General features: G+C 52.5%; 1 protein-coding gene across 5 annotated transcripts in view; it reads right to left on the bottom strand.

Moving 5' to 3' along the window:
- Positions 1-1,383: 1,383 nt before the first annotated feature.
- Positions 1,384-15,371, bottom strand: part of Trappc9 (trafficking protein particle complex 9) — an 847,990-nt gene continuing 834,002 nt past the window's right edge. For all 5 annotated transcript variants that reach the window (XM_023723940.1, XM_023723939.1, XM_023723941.1 and 2 more), the window contains 2 exons: positions 2,791-3,014; positions 1,384-2,096 (listed from right to left, as the gene is read on the bottom strand). In XM_023723940.1, the coding sequence (XP_023579708.1) occupies positions 1,929-2,096; positions 2,791-3,014 (392 nt within the window). In that variant the 3' untranslated portion in view covers positions 1,384-1,928. The remainder of the gene's footprint in view (positions 2,097-2,790; positions 3,015-15,371) is intronic.

Genomic DNA, 15,371 nt, shown 5'->3' with positions numbered 1-15,371 from the left:
CCTTGTCCTTTCTGGGCCTGGGCTCTGCACAGCAGGCTGGTGTGTCCAGCAGCTCCATGCAGGTCTGCATGCTGCAGGCTGGAAGGCAGCCACAGTAGACCTCTGTGGGAAGCAAAACTGGCAAGCCAGATGCTGAGGCAGTGGAGGTCTAGGCCTGCAGACGAGGCCACCATGAACATCTGGTGTTTCATAGCCTTTGAAAAGGCACCCTGACCTGAGGCCAAGACCAGTGAGCAGGTGCGGCTGTACCCCAGCTCTCAGGCAGGTGCCTTGGGTGCAAACACCTCCAAGGCTGTGCGCAAAGCACCCTGGACAATGGGGCCCAGGTGCAGGGCATGCTGAGTAAAACCATCAGACCTAGGTCTCCAACCTTCCTTGAGAGGCTTAACATCATCATAAGGGCAAAGGTCGTCTCCTTGGGGTAACACTGCTGGAGCAGCAGGAAGGACACATCTGTCTGCCTGGCAGGACCTGACACTGCCCTCCCATGTCTTCTGTGTGGTCTGGGCACCTGAAGACTTAGTTTCTCCCTCAGCAGCAATGCCCAACCTTGGTCCAAGCCCATTGGTGGATCCCCAGGACAGGTGAAGTGTCTAGACTGTGCCTGGCACAGGGAGATACCCCCTGAATCTGTCCCATGACCCAGCAGGCGTTATACAACCCCCTCAGAAGGATGGAGGAAAGTTCTCTGCCCATTTTGGGAGCTCTCAAGGGAGAATTTTGGACCCTACGCACAAAAGATCACTTGTCACCAAAGTGTTCCCAGGATCCCATGCCAATCCACCTAGGGGCTGTGCGTCACTCCCAGGCCCTGTGGGGGCTTGGCACCCTCTCACACACTCTGTTGTCCAGGTGGCTTAGTTGCCCCTAGTACAGAAACACACAGGAGCTTCCAGCTGCAGCTTGGGTCCCTCGCCCACTCTGAACCCAGTTAGAGCTGGCTACAAGTTCTGCTCCGAGAATATCAGCCCTGAGACACAAGGCCTGAGGTGCTTGGGCAGAGGTGGTGCTCTGTACACCTGGAGGTGGGGTGAGGAGGACACGCTGCCAAGGGAGGTGAGCTGGCCCTTGCAGGGTGGGAAGGGTACTGGGAGCCCACGTGCAGATCACTGCTGTGCCTGCAGCCGCCCTGAGCAAGCCAGCGAGCACCATGTGAGGGGCACAAGAGCCCCACATGGAGCAGGCCCATGAGGAGGCAGCCGAACCCATGATGAGTGCAGAGCTGCTGAGGACCGCACTGGGGACGGGGTCAGGGAGCCGCTGCATGAGGAGGAATGTGGCCTGGAAACCTGGTCTTCACGGGGCAGACCAGTGCGACCAAGGCCACCAGCCATGAGGCAGGGCAGACCCTGCCACCTGAAAGCAGACACACTGAGGCAGAGGAAGAGCAAGGCAGGTCTTTATTGGAGAACATGTTGCCAACACAGGAACCCAGCCCTGGTACCCAGAGCCTGGCCTGCCACGGACACCCATGGCCTCACCTCCCCTACAGGGACTGCCCACATGGCCTCTGAGAAAAGAAACAGCCCTTGGGGGACTCCAAGGGCCAGGGGAGCACAAGGGAGGGTCCTTGAGCCCACCAGGAAGCATCCAGCCTCACACATGCCTTTTCTTTCTTTATCAAAAGAGAGACAGAAGAAAAAGAGGACCCCCTGCCAATGGGAGCAGCACAGCGGGGGCCCTGGGTCTTGGGGGCAGGTGTCGGATTCCCCACACCTGCACAGGGCCTTGAATTATAGGCAGCAGCGGGCTCAGGGAACAGCAGGAAGTGGGCGAAGGGCCTGCCTGGGCTTCATGCCTCTTGGAGGCTCCCTAGGAAAAGGCAAGAGAGGGTTAGACAGCCAGGGCGCAGGCAGGAGATGGGTCCTCAGGAGAGGCCTTGGCACCGTGGCCTCCTGAGACCCATTGGAACAGGGATGTAAATGGGCTCAGGCCTGTGCATCCAGGGCCCGTACATGCACACTGGGCAGGCAGAACCAGGAGGGTGGCAGCTCCTTGCTCCGGCTGCCCTCCTGGAACCGAATGTGCAGGAAGAAGTCCCCTGTGTAGAGGAAGAGGAGAGCTCCAAGGCAGGCTGACTGGCCCGATGGCTGCACCTGATGGGAGGAAGAAGAGGCATCAGCCTGGGCAAGCAAGAACCCCCAACACCACGGGACAACCCAGAACCTGCCTGGACACAGGGCTAACAGGGAAGGGGTGGGGTCCCCAGGCTTGGCTCCCAGGCCCTCTCCAAAGCTTCTCTACTGCACTGCTGGGCACAAACTGTTGTACTGTTCTGTCTGTTTTCATCTTCGAAAGAGGCACCCATCTAGGAGTTCAGTGAAACTGAGAGGGTGGATGAAGTGGGGAGAGTGGTGGGAGCACAGTGAGGCTGTGCCAGGGTTGATGAGGCAGGTGTGGGCAGGCAAGATCTGAGCTCCTGACTCCTCAGTCCCCTGTGGGGTGTGTGCAGTGGGCACTGGGCAGGGAGGACCTGAGGGAATGGGATGGGCACAACAGACAGGTGGGAATGTGGTGGAGGTGGGGCCTAGGCCACTGCCCGGTGCTCCGTACCCTAAGCAGCATAAGGATGCTAGGAGCGAGGGCATGTCCCATTGTCACCACCCAGGGTCCCTTCAAAGAAGAGCCAACCTAGTGTCATGGCACGCTGGGCAGGCAGGGTGCTAACACACATGGCAAGGAGCCCCTGTGCCTGCTGAATGGCACCAGGCTCAGAACCACCACCCAGAGAGGGGATGAGGGCTGTGGCACCTGTGCCCCACCGGGGCCCACCCTGTGCCCCTTGCTCACTGCCTCAAGGTAGAAGGTGCTGGAGCCCACGAAGGAGACGGTGTCCTGGAGGTCATAGTTGCGCACACCATTCTGGTGGTCCTGGAAAGGGACTATGGTGAGGGCAAATGGTCCCACGCTGCGGGGACTCCGGTTGGTCAGCCGTACTTCAAGGCGCACGGGGTCACCCACAGGGCAGGCTGCGGCTGTGTCGCAGTCACACAGCTGTCCATCCACCAGTACATCTGCAAGGACACAGAACAGTTGGGGGCTGCACCCATCTCTTGTTCCTTCCTTCCTTCACCTGTTGAGGGTGCTGCTTTCCATGAGGCCAGAGTGCAGAAGCCCACCTGTCCATGCTGATCCCTGCTCACCTGGAGTCGGTCTGACAGAGACCGTCCAGGGGTAAGAGTGGGGACAGTCCCAGCTGCAGGAGCCGAGAAAGTGCTGAGTAATTTCAGGGCTGTGCAGGTCACTCAGATGTGCCTAGGTTTCAAATTCTGGCCCCTGTCCAGGTAACAGCCACAGAAACTGTGGAGTTGGTACCAGGAATGACTTCCTGGGAAGGCAGCAGGGCAGGTGTCCCCTGATTAGGTACCTGCCATCCCTCACGTTTTATCAGTGCACAGTGGTTATACAGACTGGTGGATTTCATTCTGGTGAAAATGCACGTGCATGTGATGTGCTTCATCATCTCCCCCTTATAGCTCGGGGATCTAAGCACCTGCCTGCAAGCGCAATGACACGGGTTCAATTCCTGGTACTGCGTGCTATGCCAGCCCTGGGCTCCCAGGAGTGCCAGGCCAGCCACCAAAACTGGGAGTGGTGTGCATGCCTGCAATCCTAGCACTGGGGAGGCTGAGATGAGGGTCACTACGAGTTCGAGCTGTGTGGTGAGACCCCATACCAAATAACTAGATGGGTAGATGGATGGACAGATGGATGGATGGATGGACAGACAGACAGGATTACCATCTCTCCCATTATCCCTGTCCCATCCACCCACCCAAATTACACACTTCCGAGGGGGGGTTCAATGTGTATACTGATTTTGATCACATTCATGCCCATTAATACCCTCCTACCCCTTGCCCTTCATACATGCCTTTTGATGCTCTCCTGCCTGATGTTGGACTCAGAGGAAGCAGAGGCCAATGAGGCTGTGACCCAGCCCACATCTCTGGCCAAGCCTGGGTCCAGACATGGGGACTCAGCTTCTTCTCAGGAGGACCATGCTCTTACCCCCACCAACGTGGAGGGAGAGGTCTAGCCAGCAGGAGGCTGGGGTACCAGGGACTGCGGCTGGTCTGAGGCATGTGGAGGTGAGGCTGACCTTGAGAAGCAGCTTTTGTCTTGCCTCGGGGTGCACCAGGCCTTCCCTGCCCAGCTCTTGGCCATTACTCAGAGCCAGTGGGGCTGCAGGGGCTGGGGCTGCCCAAGCCTCATGCTATGCCAAGCTTCTAGGAAATCCTGGGCTACAAGGAGAAGATGGCAGAGACCAGGGGAAGAAGGGAGTCCAGGTGTGTGTGTGGGGGGTGGCCCCTCTCTGGCTCCAGGGCCTGTCCCTAACCCTGTCGTCAGCTTCTCCAGGTAGGAAAACCACCCTGTGCCCCACCCAGAGTCACGCAGCTGGCAGGCCCTGTGCCCACCTGTAATCTACACAGTGTTGGGGAATAGCTGTGCTGGAGCCAGAAGAGGCTGCAAGAGCCTCTCAGCGGCATCATTCACCTCAAGATTTACTGCCAGACACCCCCTCCTTGCTGGAACCTGTAGCCAACATGACCAGGAGCTCAGACACAAAGAAAGGCGGGAGTTGAAGAGCTCACAATCCAGCAAGAGAAAGTGTGGTCAGCCAAGAGCTGGGCCACCCTGAAACTGCAGTGACAGAACACTCAGGATGCTCACTAAGGGACCCAGAGGAGCAGCCCTTCAGCCCAGTACAGGGATGGCATCAAGAGAGACACAAGCCTTCCTGTTTTCCAGTGTAATTTAAGGCTATGATTTGCCCTCAACACTCCACTTTTGCTGCATCTTGTACCTCCAGACGTACAGAACCTGTGAGTCACATCAGTCTAGGATGGGAGCTGCCTAGGGGCCTGAGAGGCTGCTCCCCGCCATCAGGAGTGCACACAGCATCCTCAGCAGAGCAGGGCACACAGCAGGCAGCATCATGGGAACAGTCTGTTATTTCTACTAGCCACTTTATTCTGCTGGGTCTGGAGGCAGGAGTCAAGCGACCTGAGTATGACCTGGGCTGTGGGCCCCAAAGCATGTCACTGCACCTCCTTGGGCTCAGTTCCCTTTTCTGTCAAACAGAGCTGATGCCACCAACAACACTGATACAAGACAAAGTGACTGACATGGTATATGCCCTTATGGGCCACAGTGTGAGACAGATGTGCACTCAGGTTCTAAAAATCCTCCTCTGGAAAAGCTCTGTTGTGCCAGCCCCCCTCTGGGCACATAGTGAGCAAGAGATATGAGTCCTGAGTCCTAGCAGCACAGCGGCTGCAGTCCCTAGCCTCAGTTTCCCCATGTGACATGTGGCCCAACACAGGCAGGTGGCCATCGGCCCTGGACTGCTCTCCCTCTTCCACCTCTGCTTCTCATAGGCCAGGCCTCAGGAAATGTTTTGCAAACAGTGAACCAACTAGGCGCAGTGTGAACCTTGTGAATAAAATGGGGGACAACAGAGAGAGCAGATGTCAGGCAGCCTCGGTGGCTGGTTCCATTACAGGAAAGATACGATTATGTGCAAATCAGCGAAGGGTGACTGGCTCATTACATCTCTGCGCTCCTTTATTCCCTGGCCTTGTAGAGAACTGTGTGGGCCGCTAGGGCAGCCAAGACTGGCTCTTCTGCCCTCCGCCCCAGCCCGCCCAGGGTTAACCCTTCCTAGCCCCGGCTCTGGGGAACACAAGGCCTACAGAGCCTCCCAGCCAGCTGTCCCTGCAGCTGCTTCTCCCTGTGAACACGGCTCCTGCAGAATCTTTCTTTGCCTTCTTTCTCCAGGAGGAGCAGGAACTTGGCGCCTGAGGCCAAGCCAGGCGGCAGGGTCTAGGGTAGGGCTGACCTCGCCAAGCAGGAGGCTAGCCCGGGCCTGAAGCTCACCTCTGCAGTGTGATGTCACTGTGTCACTGTGATGGTTGATAACATCTCTAACTCATCTGTGAGCCTGTTACATGATCCTGACCTGCCAGGCAGAGAAAGGGATGAGGGCCAGAGAGGAGTGCAGCTGAGCTGTAATTCGCAGAGCATACATCCACTTCACCCTTTCTGACAGAAGCCTGGGACCCTTTAGGCCACCCTGGTCCTCCTCACTTCCAGCCTGACTCTGGATTTCCCTCCTCTGGACTTTCCTATGAATAGAATCATGCAGTATGTAGTCATCTGTCGCTGGCTTCTTCAACCTAGAAACACTCAGCACAGCATTTCTAGGTCTATCCGTGTGGTGGCATGTGCCGTGTCCTACTCCCTTTAGGACAGCACCATACCCCATAGCATGGAGATGCAGCGGCGTGTTCGCTCCCGATGCATTCATTGGTGGACACTTGCTCTCCACCTTGTTCTGGCTGGGCAGTGCTGCAGGGAACTCAGGTCTGTGTGGACAGGGCTACCCTTTCACAGGACACACAGCTGACTGCATACCTGCTGGTCAGATGCAGCCCTGACCAGCACTGCCACTGCAGGCCAGCTTCCCACGGAGCTCACACTCCCAGCCACATGCATGAACATACGGCCCCTCCTTCCCTTCCACAATTTACGGAACAGGGCTGGGTTGGAAGGCTTGCCCTCAAACATGATGTGTTCAGGGGCCACAAGACAGGGTCAGGACCACCAACCTCTGGGTAAACCACAGGGCAAGAGGAGGCCATAGATGACAAGCAAAGGGATGCAGGGATTGCAGAGCCAAGAGGCAGGACAGGTATGCATGATCCTGAGGATTACGGGTTAGCCCAACTGGCCTGGGCCCCACAGTACCTGAAGCTGTCTTTCCTGTCTGGTCTGGGCTGAGTGGTTCAGCGCGGGGACCAGGCTGGGGTAGCTCAGCCCTTGTGGCATTTAGGAGATGGATGCCAGTGGGTGTGACCATGGGGAGAGGAGGGCTGATCTACAGCAGCAGCCTGGGGGGCATCCAGAGTAGCCAGTTTTCTTATCCAGGGTGGTGCTTCTGATATGTTGGGTTATACAGGAGCAAGGCACATATCATCTCTTATGCCAAGTGGACAACAGAAAGGAGAGGAGAGGAGACAGTAGTGGCTCCTCCTCCACCCAGCTGCACCCCAGCTTCCTCAGGAGTTCCAAGGAAATGGCTAAAACCTCGGGCTGCAGGGCCTTGTGCAAATCACTTTGTACTGGCAAAGAGGAACGGCTGTGTGCTCTTGTCTCCCTGACTCACCCAAACATTTGCTTGCTTCTTTCAGCCACAGCTCCCCAGCCCAGCACAGAATTCATCTTTTCTCCAGAACGCCAAACCTTAGCTAGGCTGCCCTCCTCCCTTGCCCCAACTCCACTGCCCTGCCTCTGGTGACAAGGAGGTCAGGATCTGCTGGTTGATCTAGAAGGCAAACATCAGATTGGGTTAAAAGATGCAGGTTTAGGAGCCATGCAGTAGAGGAAACGATGGGTCAAAAGGATCCATCACTCCCGCTCTAGCTGGAGAATGCTTAAAATCTAAATTCCAAAAGACATGTGTTTTCTTTGTTTACATAAACCTTGGGCGGTCCTACATTTTAGAGTCAAATTTGATTCAGAAAACAGCTTGGCTTTGGAATTGGTCAAGTAATTTCATCACTCTCTAGATGAATGAAAAGTATAAGAAGTAAAGCCATGATGTTATGTTGAGCTGTAGGGGACTCGGGTCAATGATTTCTGACACTGCCAGTCAAGAGGAAGACCCAATACTATTATGGACTACTGGACTCTTTTAGAATATTTTGCTGAGTTTACATACCTATATTTAAATGATGGAACTTAACAAAAAAAGGGGATCAGATGAATGTCCATTTTGTATCTGTGTATTCCAAGTGGTCAGGATAGATATATAGTTACATTCTCTTAATGAATAGAGTGATTTGTTCTAATGGTGTTTGTAAATAGGATATCATGTCCGCATCTTGTACAGCAATTAACCACTATGAAGAATGTATGCAATGTGTTAATTATTGAAATTGTCCTACCAATTTGATTTGAAACTGTCTCATTGCTATTTGTTTCTCAATAAAATTATGGGGGAAAAAAAAGAAAAATTCAGAAGAAAAAAAAATAGGAACACCTCAGCATGTGAGATGGAAGCTAAGCAGAGGGGTTGCAGGGTACCGGATTCCACTTCAACTGCACTGCCAGCTCTCCCTGGGGGAGGCACTAGTAGATTTAGGATAAAATCCTGCAATGTCTAATTTCCAAGTAAAAGCTGGTAAGCTCTCCCTAATGCCAATGTAGCTAGCTGCTAGGTGCTCAACTAGCCAACTGCAGGCTTTCTATGGTTACCAATGAAAGCAAAGGGCTGACCTTTTCACTCCGGTGGTGAGGAAGCTCAGACGCAGATGTGAATGGACTCAGAGTACCATTATGGTCCCCAGTAGCTGTACTTTAGTTCCCATGGATCTTATTTACACTGTCCTGGCTGCCTTGGTGTTCTGAATGAATTTAAGCATAGACCTTTCTTGGTCATTGTGTCTTGAGGGAACAGCAAGAAGTTGCTCAGTACCAGATCTGGTGAATAAGGTACGTGAGCATACGCAGTAATGTTTTTACGAACCTGCTTTTCCTTGGGATCACACTGGGCAGCAGCATTCCCCATATTTTTTTTAGCACACCTCATAAAGACACTCACAAAAGAGGACCGCCAGACCTGCTCCAGAAAGTGGCAAGAACAACAGACAAGTGTGTTCAAAGCAAGGGGAAGTATTCTGAAGATTAATGGCAATGTGTCTTTAATAAATTTTAAAACTTAAGGCATTCTTTGTACATTATGACCACACTGTATATGTTGAGAGTAAGTAAGCGTGGGAAAGAGGCTAGCCTGGCTAACACCCACTAGGAGGGGTTGGGGTGAGCAAGGCTTGGATGCACAGGGCACCCCAAGGCCCCGTCTGTGCCCTTCCCTCTTCCAAGACCCTCATGCTGGGGAGGTACCTCGATTCCTGCTCTAGGGCCCAAGCCAGGCTCATGGGTGGGGAGGTGGCACTGAGGATGAACAGGGGTTGCCAGCCCTCCCAGGCCCAAAGAGGTGCTTGCCGAGAGCCATGCCAACTGCGCCTCCGGGCCTGGCAGGACATGCTTGTCCCATCCAGCACAGGGGCAGGGCACGTGTCCTTCTTCCTCCCTTGCCATACCTGGGGCCCACCCCAGCAGAGCTAGGGCTGTACTCCCCACCCACCAAATGGCATGTGTTTTTAATAGTTATTGAGGTGGCTAATTAGTTCATAAACCAGAATGCCTCTTCTTCAGCATGGGGGGCTTGAGACCACATGTGTAATTACCCCGAAGTCGAGAATGGCTCCTCAGGAGCCACTGCTTCTCTTGGGTAAATAATTTACTTTTACAACTTTTCATTAAAGATTAAAGAGAATTAAATTAAAATTAAGGCAAACTGGCACAGCAGAGGAGACCGGTGCACTTGCAGTTCTTCCAGAGAGGAACTTCAGCCTTGCAGGGTGTGGGAGGAGACCAGCCAGTGTGGGAGGAGACTTCTAGAAGGGTGATGGCTTCCCGGCTTGCTACGCCAGGACCCCGGATTAAGGGACGGGACAAAACACTCAGAGCCACCCTTATCATCCAGACCCTGGTCTTCCTCCACAGGCTGGGGAAAGGCAGCACCATGGGAGTGAGGTTCTGGGCTGGAGTCAAGGTGTAGAGAAGAGCTAGCGAACAGAGGGCCAGGGGGCCACTGATCCTGGTGCCAGCCGCAAGAGTGGAAGAAGTTCTGGGACAGCATGGGCTGAGCCCTGGGAACCCCTGCCCTTCGGGAAGTGGGAGACAGCAAGTTGGCAGGTAAAGTCTTGGCGCTGGGCATCTATGGGCCAGGGCCCTGGGTTTGGGGACCCTGATCTTCTGGGTTACCCAGGAACACTGGGCTTGCTTGGGGAACAAACTTAGCCCAGGCCCAGGTGCCCCGGCAGCCCTGGCGTCTGCTGCACTAGTCAGAGCTACCCTCTAGGGTGAGTGCAATTGAGGTTGCCAGGGGTGTCTGGATAGGATACAGCTCAGGAGAGCAGGGCCGGGCAACGCCACTGTGCCTACTCTGTGACCTCTAGCCAGCGATTTACTACTCTGAGCTTGAATTTACAAATCCATAGCACAAAACTACAAGTCACCAGATAGCAGCCTAGTGACACGACAAATCAAAAGACAGCAGCCCACACTCACTGCACAAACATGCCTTCACTTAAGACACTTGGCCACCTTCCAGGAGGGGCACGGTTCCCCTTGTGTGCTGGACAAGGCCACTGTGGTTTGAAAACAGTAGAACAGAGTCAGCACTTGAACCCAATCTCCCCGGCCCCAAGCCCAGGCATGCCAAGGGCTCCATGCTCAGGACAGACTCGCCCTATACCTGGTGGGGCTCATCTGCCCCCTCTATGGGCAGCACCCCCAGCTCAAGTCCCTGCTGACTGCCTCATGAGGGGCCTCCTTGGTCATCGATGAGAAAGTGTTGTGTGCAGAGGCACCTAGGTGCTCCCCAAATCATCCTTTTCCTCCTGGCAGACAGCCTGGGTCTGCCTGAGAGTTAGTAGTGAATATATGATCAAGTCCTGCCCAACAGACTGGGGGGTGATGCCTCCAAACCTGGTCCCTAAGCACACCCCTCTTACAATCCATGTGGGGCTCAGAAGAACCAAGAAAACTATGGAGAGGAAGGAGAGGATGGGTGGCCTTCCATCCAGCTGGGCCCCTCTGCCTGCTCTGCGTCAAGCTGCTCCTCGCCATGCATTATCACCCAGCTTGAACCTTCTCACCGACTGGAGCCCACACACGGGCACCATGGGTTGGAGGCTTGGGGGAGCTCAACCGCTCCTCCCCTGGATGAGGTGAGAGCACGGTGACTCGAGGGGTGTGGGGCAGGGCCTTGCCTCTACTGGGAGCATGCTGCTTCTGTGCCCTCAGCCTCACCCCCAGGAGTCTTCCCTCCAGGGTCTGGTTGTGCGCCACCATTGCTGTGTAAGCCACCAAGAGAGGCACTGACCTGGAGCAAGGCCACCTCTGCCACTCCCATGGGCCCCATGCCCTGCAGGCTTGGAAGCCAGGTCTCTGCACTCCTAGGCTTCCCCAGCAGGATAGAGAGCCATGGAAGGGAGGGATTTCAGGGGTTGGAGGTGGTCGTGGGGACATAACAAGGGCAATCAGTATATATGGTGAGTATGTGAGTAAAAAATTAAAAAATTACAATAAGATACTGTCATGAATCTCCCTCAAAATACTCCCCTTCACTTTGAACACTTAAGCCACAGTTCTTGCCACTTTCTGAAACAGTTCTAGGTGTTCTTTTTTCCTGAGAGTCTTCATGGGTGCCTTAATATCCTGAATTGATTCAAAATGTTTATGGCAACTTGTCAAATAAAATCATGACAGTGTGTCCTCATGCACCTTACTTACTATGTGAGTTCTAGCTCTTCGCCAGACTTAAAATGACCATAAAAGGCAAATGTTTCAAACTGATGCGGGACATCAAGGCAGCCCTCAGGCCCGACAGACACCTGAGGTGAGGACTGGGTTTCTCCCAGGCTCCTGTCCATTGTGCTTCTGTCCTCTGACATTCTCACCACCTCTTCTCAGGCTGCTGCTCTGCCTTGGCTGGGCCCTCCTGTGTGCACAGGAGGAGCTGGAGGGCAGGCAGCAGCCCTGCGCAGTGACACCCATGTACTGCAGCAAGAAAGGCCCCTCAAGCTGGCTAGACCACTACTTTGAACCATGGAAGAGAGAACTCACTGGGGCCCTGGCACCAGCTGTGGCCTTCTGCTCTGGGTCCCCTGTGGGGCTTCTCTGGGCCCTTGACCTGGAGAGGACAGGACTTGGAACATGGCAGAAGGGGTCCCCATCTTGTATGTGACTGCATAGGTGGTACTCTGGAGCTAAGGCTGGGGCAAAGGAATGTCCCAGAGCAAGGGTGTGCCCTGTGGGCTTCCCTGGAGCTCATGCATGGAGGGCCCTGGGAGACAGCACGTGGCCAGGCCACCAGCCAGGGTGTGCTGCGGGTGCATCTGCCCTCGCCTCAGTGCCTTCCTCTGTGGGATAGAATGGTGACGAGAGGGTGGAAGCAGTGCTAGAAGAGCCCCTGAAGTCAAGGCATAAGTGTCACATGGCGTGTGCATGTGTGTTGTCCCCACTGCAGTGCAGGGTCATCAGAACTCTCCTGGATAACACATCTGTCAACCTGGAACACCTCCTTGACCAGTATGGGTACTGACCCACACTGGGGCATCTGCCTAAGCTGGGGCTGTACCTGCTCTCTCACTACCCACTGCTGGCATCCTGTGTGTCCACTCAGGCTCCTCAGCAGCAAGCGATATCAGCAAGCAGATTACTGCCTCAGACAGAAGAAACCAAAGACAAATCCAGCACCACGGCCAGGAGCTTGCACCCTGGGCCAGGCAATGCAGTCCTGGCTCCAGCCGGCACTGAGGGTGGCAGACAGTGAGCAAGGGCAGGAGGCATCAGCCCTGCAGTGATGGGCAGGCCAACAGGCTGGGGATCATCGTGGGAACTGGCTGGCCTGCTTCCCTGTCCTAGCCAATCAATATGCTATTTAAAATAAGCACAGACCAGGAGAAAGGTTACGAGTGGTTAATGCTATCAGCCCACCTAGCCATGCAGCAGAAACCTCTGGCCCAATTCCGTCTGGAAATGCAATGGATTTCTCTGTTGTGAAGAGACTGGGAGACTGGGACCCAGAACTAAATGGAATCTGTCTTTGCAGGGGTCTGCGGACCAGAGATACACAAGGGCTGTGCCTATGACACCTGCACTGAGTCCAACCTTCACTCTTAGATAAATCGGACCCTTCTAGAAACCAGATAAGTCATAAGCATCCCTCCTTTAGGTACTAAAGCCATGCCTTGACCCTCACCCATTTCAGTTTCTGCACATGGCCCATCTGCTTGCAATACCAGCTTGGAGACCTGGCAACCCAGTTGGCTTCCCGTTTTATACACTGAAGTTGCTGACTAGCTTTGTGGTGTTCCCAGTATTCTACCTAGCTATCTGGGGTGTTCTGCCACAGTCCTGGGACAAAACCTTTATAAACTCATCCAATACTAGACTATATGTCTCCATCCGGTTTATCCCCTCATCTATCCATATACCATTCATTCCTTTATCTATCCATCTGCCACCCACCCATCCATCCATTATCCATTCTTCTATGAATCTGTCCATCATCTGTCATTCTACCTCCTCATTCATCTTCCATCCATCGATCGATCGATCGATCCATCCATCCATCCATCCATCCATCCATCCATCCATCACCCCACCCATTTCTTATTCCTTCCCTCCATTCCTTTATCTACTTCTATCAGATTTGACAATAGCTTTTCCTTTATTTTTCCCATTTTGATAATGTGCTCTACTTCTCACACAGGGTACAACACTCCAGTGCCTGCTGGGCCCTACCTATCCTTTGGGGCTGACTCTACTAACAGCACTTCCTTACTCCACCTAGATTTCTACATTATTCTTCAGGTATCGAATGGTACCTTCACTTGGTTTTTAAGTCAAACAGGCCATATTAAATGTTACATCTGCCATTTATGAGCTATTTGTCCTTTGGCAAACCACTTATTTTATAAGTCCCAGAATTTTCATCTGAACTTTGGCCTGAGGATAACTGCAACAAGGTGTCAGTGTCTCTACACAGATGTTACGCAGGGTCTCCCTCTCTCCTGTCTGCATCACAGCTGGAGGATGATAAGTTTTCTGCTCATTGTCTCCTCCACTGCAGTATAACTGCTTTTTGGAACATGGTGGGCTTTCAATAAATAAACTCTGAATTTTGACCTGGGAAGTAAAGCAAGAAGCGAGACCACAAAATGCCTGTGTGTAGTCCATGTCTTCAGGATAAACTGCCCCCATGGCAGCCACTGTCAATGGGCAAGGGCCAAGGGCACCCTGGCTGCTTCTGCTCCAAGGCCCTCGCCTGGCCCCTGGGCACCTCGGGGAAAAGCATGTCCTTCTCTGGATCTTTGGTTCCTGCTCCATAAAACCAAGTGCTCAAAACTTACAACTGGTCCAAAAAGGAAAGTGATCGATGACGTAGAGTGTGCCTAAGGAGAGTCACATGGGGAGAAGACACTCTCTCAGGCTTTCACAGAGAGCACATTGGCCAAGCAATGGCCGTGACTCATCCACATGGCTGCACTGACAAAGGTTCTATAATCTGAGGTACAGGATCTCAAGATAAATCCTGAGGGCCTTTCACTGACCTTCTCAGACCAAAAAGCTACAACTCTTGTTGCATAGGTCCTGCTTTACCTTGGTCTTAACCATCCAGTAGAAAAGTATGAAGATGAAATATAGGAAATAAAGCCATGCTGTTAAGTTGAGCTGTGGGGGACTCAGGTCAATAATTTCTGACATTGCCAGTTAAACAGAAGACCCAATGCTATTATGGGCTACTGGACTCTTTTAGAATATTTTGCTGAGTTTACACACCTATAATATTCAATAACGAAACTTAGAAAAAATGAGGTATACCGATGAATGTCCATTTTGTATCTGTGTATTCAAAGTGGTTAGGATAGATATATAGTTGCATTCTCTTAATGAATAGAATGATTTGTTCTAATGGTGTTTGTAAATAGAATCACAAGTCCACTTCTTGTATAGCAATTAACCACTAAGAAGAATATATGCAGTTTATTATTTGTTGAAACTGTATTTCTGATTTGATTTGAAACTGTCTCATTGCTATCTGTTTATCAATAAAACTTTGAAAAAAAAAAACCTTACAACTGCCCAGAGCCTTTCCCCACATCAACACTCTTATCTCAGCTACCTGCGTAATAGCAAATGCCACTAAAAACTGGTTGACTGACACTGACAATGGACAATCACATCTGCCCTAGGGAGCTGACAGCCTATGTTGGACACTCTTTGCCATGAAGATCTCCATTCCCAGGTGCTGGGGTACTGCCTAAAGACAACACTCCACAAGGAGAAGGCCTTGTTCAGAAGTGCAGCAAGGGTGCCTCCTGTCATCGACATAGTACTTGAAACCCCAAACAGCCAAGAGAAGGAAACGCAAAGGACACAAACAGGAAAAAAGAAGCCAAATGATCTTTATCTGCAGATGATGTGATTCTTTTCCCACAGGAGACAAAATCTCTACCAGAAGACTTTTAGACCTGATGAACACATTCAGCACAGTGGTGGGATCCAAAATCAACACACAAAAATCCATCTTGTTCCTGTACATCAATAATGAATCCACAGAAGGAAAAAAAATCAGGAAAAAAATTCTATTCAAAACAGCTTCAAAATCATTAAATGAATATCAAGGAATCGATATAATCAAGGAGGTGATTGAGCTCTGTAATGAAAGTCACAGAATTCTGAAGAAGAAATTTGAAGAGGTCATTATAAAAGGGTAAGATATCTCTTGT

The sequence above is a fragment of the Octodon degus genome, unplaced genomic scaffold, assembly GCF_000260255.1.
Source record: "Octodon degus isolate 3935 unplaced genomic scaffold, OctDeg1.0 scaffold00104, whole genome shotgun sequence".
NCBI classification, from domain to species: domain Eukaryota; kingdom Metazoa; phylum Chordata; class Mammalia; order Rodentia; family Octodontidae; genus Octodon; species Octodon degus.
The sequence above is the reverse complement of the archived record's forward strand: the minus strand, read 5'-3'. Positions and strand labels throughout refer to the sequence as shown.